Here is a 7,481-nt window from a genome sequence, read left to right as displayed (position 1 = left end):
TAGTTATTAACTAATTTATTATTTATTAGGTACGTACGTACTACTACATATATTATTATATATAATATATATAATACTACGTACGACGACGACACACACACACACACACACACACACACACACACACACACACACACACACACACACACACACACACACACACACAGAGCATACATACTTTAATATTTATACATTACTCACGTATCTCGGCGAAGGCCACAGTAAGAAGTGCGCAGGCCATACTGAAATAAAAGATCATTAATCGATAGTTTCAGTTATTAATATTAATAAGCTAATAAAATTTGAAGGTCTATTTTCGTTTCGAAATGTAAAATGATTGCTATATATGATTGCTATAATGGTTATAAAGCTAGTTTCTTTAATATAAAATGTATTCTAGATTTATTATATTATTTATAAAAATAGCTTTCTGTCATTATTTTAAGACGAAATTGTAACCGAAATATTGAAACTGTAATAATTTTTAAATGGAAATATAAATTGTTCAAGCACGACATAACGTGCAAACTGTTTTCAAATATTAACTTATCGATTAATGTCGATTAAAATTATTTTATCATACAAAAAATATTAATTGTTTATAACATATTCGTGACACATGACAACTTCAAGAATTTAATATATGCATCGCATTTTATCAATGGAATCATAGAATATTTATGCAATTAGTGTTACATAAAATTTATATTTCAGCTATATATTATGAGCGAACATATAGCAAATGAATTAAATAAATGCAACAGCCGACGAGTTCCGATATCACTGTATGCATTTATGTTACTATTTAAAAGTGAAATATGGAATCTAAATGCTTTTTTACTTTATTATACGAACTTTAAGGCTGATTAATTAATTTTGACTTCCATTTAAAAATTATTTTAATATTAAAACTTTTGCATAAAAAAAAGATATAATGTTATTTTTAAAGAAGTAAATATGGATAATAAAGTACTTTGTAGGCGGAAAATTTCTATGAATAAGGAACAAATTTTAATACTAAACAACGTGTAAATGCGGAAAAATACGCAATATTATGATAGTTGAATTTCTATAGAGTTTCGTAAAAATACATACAGATTACGTTTATATACAGAGTACGTTTTCTGATTATTACTAATTTTTATGGAATAGGCATAGGATTTTTTAATTTTTCAAACAAACAACATCATGTTCTCTGTGTCTCACTATAAATAGTTACAAAGAACTCAAAATTTTTAAGACAAACAGCATCACTACGAATCACTATGAATATTTACGAAAGACTAAGAATTTCTAAAATTTTCTCAATATAGTAGTTTTCCTGTACTTTTTAGTACAAATTTTTCCGCTAGGATAATAAATTATTTTAATAACTTTATAAAAAAAAAAATAAAAATTTTAATAAAAGAAAGTAATGAAATAACAATTACTTCAAAGTAAACAATCATAATTATATATGTTGGCATAAAAACTTGATAAAAACTTTTGCATTTAGATGAAAAATGTTTAAACTAGTGGAGATAGGAAATTAAAAATGAAAACGAGTTTGAGTAAAAAAAGGTTAACAAAATATACAGCTTTTTAAAATACTGGATAAATATTTCTTAAAAATAAGAGAAGAGAGAATAGATGTATTATAAAAAATAATATTAAAAATGTATAAATTACATTAAATATACATTTACTTTTAATTGATTTTAATTGAGAATTAATCAAAAATACAAAATGTATTATTATTGTATTTTTAACTTACAATTAGTAGTTGTATTATTTAAAAATGAGATCAAACAAGATAAAGTATTTAAACATAATTAATAAATATTTATGATAGAAGAATCTAATGAATTTTTTTTTACAGAATTCAACACATAAACAGTAGATCTTTACTTGCTATAAAAAAAGAACAAAGATAAATAATCATGTCTAACATACGTGCAGAATTTATATATCATAGTAAAACGGCCTCTGAATAAAAAAGGTAAAGAAGTTGTTAATTATTCATTGCATCCATTTAATATAGGTTATACTATAAAGATCAAAATACGATTAGTAAAAGTCTTGCATTAATTAATAAAACTCCATACATAGTTTTTTGAGATATACAATTTTTTTTAGTAATGAAAATGATAAAAATGTTTGTAAAGAATAAAATGTACATTAAGTATATATATATTTAATTTTTTTGAAGACAAAAATATGTGAAGTTTATATATTATATGTCATAAGTATTACAATTATATTCTTTCACTTTTATAAAAGAAATGTGTAGATAACTCAAAGAGGATAACATATTCAAATCAAGATTAAAAGAATTATAAAATTATTTTACGAATGATATAAATGATTTGAAAATACTTTTTAAAAGTTGTCTTCTTTTTTTTTAATGATATATTATATCATTAAATAAATAAGTTATGTGAAATAAAAAGAGAGAAACTGGACAAGAATATGATTATAAGAACAAAGAGGTGAGAAAATAATAGAAAATAAAGAAACCGCAGCGTGCAAAAAAGTTAATGAAGATAATAATTTGAATAATATAAATTAAACAAGAAATTATGAATAAAATTTTCTTAATAAATAAGTTTCTGTAAGTTCCTCCGTTTTTCTTCTAATAAGTTTCTTTCTAATAAGTTTTTCTTAATATATCTCTGTTTTCGATTGCAAAGTTGTTTTATAAAAAAAAATTATTTTGTTAATATCTTAATAGAAAAAATGATTTTATTAATCAATATAATTAGTAAAGTATTTTAATTATATGGAATTTTTCATACTTTTACTACGAATTGAAAAGAAATATTTCCATATTTTTCAATAACTGTAAAATCAACATAACATGTTCGAGCAAAATTTTGTTTTTATATTTAACATGTACCTATTAATCACCGCACATAAATGAAAAACGTTATTTCTTTATTGTACCGATTATTACAAAGAATATTACTAAGGCCTCGGTGATCTAATGGCTTAGGACGCTCGTACGGAATACAAGAGATCCGAGTTCAAATCCCGGTCGAGGTAATAAATTTTTCGCAATAAATTTATTAATAGTTTCAATATATTAACATTTTTATAATATGATGCTTGATAGTCATCAAATTATTAAAATTTTTGCTTGTCAATTTATTTTTGCGATTACTAGAGTAATTTTAATTGCGTTTATAAGTCCGGAAAAACAATTCGGCGCGCAGTTTGAAAAGATTATAATATGGTATACATGCAAGTACATATAGTGTATATTAGTAATTCAAGATTGAATTATTTAAAGCATGATGATCTAACTTCGACCGTAATAGGCATTTTAAATTTTTAGTATTGATTGTGTTTCTTATGTGATCTAAAATAAAGATTCTTAATACTGTTTAAATGAGAAAATCTCTTATAATTAAAGATAATATGTACAATATGAAAATGACAATTTACCAGATATAAATGATGGAAGTGTACATGATAGTCAACCCAGTTGAAGACCAAAGTTTATTTGACGACTGCAGGAGGTGTCGGTTGATAATGATCAAGGATGTGATAGCCGCAGCTCGAAGGTTTCACCAACTAACTTGGTTGACGGTGCTGTTACATTCGGCTGGTTGATAGCCTCGTGCTACTTGCCGACTATTGGTCCAGCCTTGGATAAGCAGTAGTGACGATTGGACGTTCGTTGATTTTTATTTCGTGGGAAATCGTGCACCAATATCGGTCTTTTCACCAGACTCGTCCTTTCCCTCCTACTCTTCTTTCTTGGCTTTTCACTCAAATAGATTCATGGACCCGTATGCACTTGGCCAAATACCGCTGTTATTTTCTCAGTCTTTTGCAGTCGGGCTGGAAAGCGAAAGGAACCGGCAATACGGCCGCAATTCACCCGCTATTTCGAAGTGCATGTCGTAGCCGATGTATGTACTGAGTCGACGTTAACGTTTCGTAATTTCTTGCTGGAGTTGCAATCCAAATGTAGCGTATGCAGAGAAATTAATTGCGTAACAAATTTTTCCATCATTACTATGATCTATGAATAAGGGTGAAGTGTCACGGAATATAAGAAAGGATTAGTACTGCAACTTCATTATGTTTACAATAGTATGTTTCGAACTATAGATATATGGGTCAATAGACATATCTACGTTTCTACGTTTTATATCATTTATATATATAATATTTAAAATTTATCACAGATCTAATTTTTTGATATAAGAGGAATACATTTTTGCTACAGATTTTAACACACAAAATTCTCTTTCATATTATTGCTTGTTTTTTATTTATACTAGTACAATATATATCGCATTTCACTTGAGAATAAGGATAAGAGATAGGAAATATATGCAACAATTTATTATCATATAAATATACTAAAAATAAAGCAAACTTTTTAATTACAACATTAAATAATTTTAGAAGAGTTTTAAAAAAATCAAAAATTGAATTATCGAAATGAAAATTAATGATCTTTATATATACATTTAAATTGATAATTTCAATAATAGAAAATATTAGAAAACAATTATTAGGCGTGGGAAAAAGTTCGTGGCATTTTTCCTGTTAGATGGCATTAAAAAAACGCCACGAACTTTTTCCTATACCTAATATTTTATTAAATTTATAAAAAGAAACATATGTAACAATTTTTGTTCAATTTTGAACAAGATTTCTAATATGTAATAAAATAGCATAAAATGCAAGACATGCAACGCATATATCGAGATATTAGGAAAAAATGATATGAAAAAACACGGAAAATTGATTTGTAAGAGAAAGTAAAGCATATACATGGAAAAAATGTATTTAACAAAATCTACTATCCTTACTTTTTATTATTTGATAAATTATATTTTACTTTATTATTAGATTAAAACATGTTTAACACATATATTAGGTGTACAACTTTGCTTCCGCTGTTTTCCTATAGATGGCTTTAGCGGTAAGTGGTCGAAATAAACAGATCATAGACGTCATACAATAAACTTGGGCATCTGTCAACATAATCCCATAGAAACATTAGTCGATTTGTGTCTGCATCATAAAGTTATTCTCGATTGAAAATGTCAGTTTACGAGCAAAATTCTCGTCATTTGCGGGAGGTTTTAATTTTTTGCTTCAATATGAAGAAATCTGCGGCTGAGGCTCATCGAATGCTCTCAAATACTTATGGTGAGGCCGCTATTAGTGAAAGAACGTGACGTGAGTGGTTTCAACGCTTCAAGAACGGTGATTTTGACGTCCAAGGTCATGCTCTGTATTTGATGGGACCAGCTCGGCGTAGTTTATTATGAACTATTAAAACCGACTGAAATAATCACAGGCGATCGGTATCGAACGCAATTGATGCGTTTGAGCCGAGCATTGAAAGACAAACGCAATACAACGAAAAACACGATAAAGTAATTTTGCAGCATGACAATGCTCGACCCCATGTTGCGAAAGTGGTCAAGACATACTTGGAAACGTTGAAATGGGAAGTTCTACCCCACCCGCCGTATTCTCCAGACGTTGCTGCCTCTGACTATCACTTGTTTCGATCAATGGCACACGGCTTGGCTGACCAGCACTTCCGGTCTTATGAAGAAGTAAAAAATTGAATCGATTCATGGATAGCCTCAAAAGATGATCAGTTTTTTCGACGCGGGATTCGTACGCTACCCGAAAGATGGGAGAAAGTAGTGGCCAGCAATGGACAATACTTTGAATCATAAATGTATAACCAGTTTTTTACAATAAAGCCTCGAATTTCGGAAAAAAAACGGCGGAAGACAAGTTGTACATCTAATATTTAACTAATCAATAACTTCACAAGATACACTTTAGCATAAATATGAAATATCGCGTTCATATATTAAATAATTTTTTAAATTGAAAATTTAGAAAATTAAAACATTAAGTTATTAGATTTAGTTATTAGATGCTCAAATATTTGAAATTCAAAAATTAAGAAAAAAAGAGCTATCAGTCACGTAAGTTGTTTAATGCTTGATAATCGAACAATGAATACTTATAAAAACATCAATATTTCAACCGCAATTGAATAATTTTTAAAAGATAATTAAATTATTTGATGCAGTACAAAATGTTAATACAATATTAAAACAATAGTTGAAATTCTATAACAACATTTTCAAAATTATAAAAATTAATTTATAATTTATAGTTCGCTTTTACATATATTCGTTCACAGTTCTTGTAGTTTATAACTGCAAACAGTCAATAAATCGTAATGATAAAACTCGTTAAAAAAATCATGAAATGCAAAGTAATAATTTGAAGACAATGGTCCATTTCAATTTTATAACGTATTACATGACATCATTACTTAATTCTAATATTCAGAAATTTGTTTATAGTGAAAGTTGATAACGTTAAATATCTTATAACTAATTGTTTTTTATATTATGAAATTTGTGCATTCTACTTAGTTTGCTGACAATAAATTACATTTTCATAATTGCAAATGTTATGGAGTTACTTTTCTTTGACAACAGTCTGCAAATTATCATTTTGTCATCTCATGATTTTTGACGACTGCTTTACTCAATTTATAGGCTGTTATTTTGCGACTATTAATGCGACTATATTATATATACCTACAAGAATTAAAACTATGAAACTATTTAAAATTCAAATAAATATATTTGTAACAGCGAATTAATACTTTCTTAATTTTGTAAGTTTAATTACAGACTTTCATCTTATTATTTTAATATTACTTTTGTACTACATATATCTACATTTAATTATCTTTTAACATTGAAAATGCGATTGAAATTAAAATGCTTGTTGAGGAGTTTATAAATATTCATTGTTTGATTATTAATTATTAAACAGTTTCCTTAAATTGTAGCCCTTCCTTTTCTAAATTTTAGAGAATTCATTTTTTAAATGTAAGATTAAATTTAAATAAATGATATTAAATAGATTTGATTTTAATTCTGCAAAAGGTATATTATATATAGGGTGTCACAGACTGTGACAACCGTTAATGAAAAATTCTTAAGATCATTTCGAGACAAATATTTTAATATTAAATGTCGAAGCTATAATAGTTTTTAAACGAGAAGAGTTTTTAAAATTATTCGATTAAGCTGTCCAAAATTTGTGCGCTTAGGCATGACACCATATACCATAGTGAAAGTGTTTAAAATATTGTAAGAGAATAGAAGAGAATAGAGTTGATATTTGAAAATATCTTCATTATTGCGCAACGTACAGTCGTGGACAGAACGGTTGCAACACTTTTTTTTCAATGAGTTTTGGAGCTTGCTCACCGAGCGATTGGTTCTTATTTATGGATCTAACCATTTACATTTAACCTTTCTAGAAGCAAGGTTGCGAGTTCCGATTGCCACGATAAGTCTAGAATACCTTATACACACACATGTATATATATATATATATATATATATATATATATATATATATATATATATAGTAGTAGGTAAGTAGTAGTACGTTACTTACTATACTTACTATACGTAACAACGGTAAACGTA

At 27.2% G+C, this 7,481-nt stretch overlaps 1 protein-coding gene across 1 annotated transcript in view; it reads right to left on the bottom strand.

Moving 5' to 3' along the window:
* Positions 1–3,449, bottom strand: part of LOC105617770 (circadian clock-controlled protein-like) — a 9,828-nt gene extending 6,379 nt beyond the window's left edge. Inside the window, exons 1-2 of the mRNA XM_012199323.1 lie at positions 3,424–3,449; positions 202–242 (exon numbers count right to left, since the gene is read on the bottom strand). Coding sequence (XP_012054713.1) covers positions 202–242; positions 3,424–3,449 — 67 coding nt within the window. The remainder of the gene's footprint in view (positions 1–201; positions 243–3,423) is intronic.
* Positions 3,450–7,481: the final 4,032 nt, after the last annotated feature.

The sequence above is a fragment of the Atta cephalotes genome (genome assembly GCF_000143395.1).
Source record: "Atta cephalotes unplaced genomic scaffold scaffold00014, whole genome shotgun sequence".
NCBI lineage: Eukaryota > Metazoa > Arthropoda > Insecta > Hymenoptera > Formicidae > Atta > Atta cephalotes.
The sequence above is the reverse complement of the archived record's forward strand: the minus strand, read 5'-3'. Positions and strand labels throughout refer to the sequence as shown.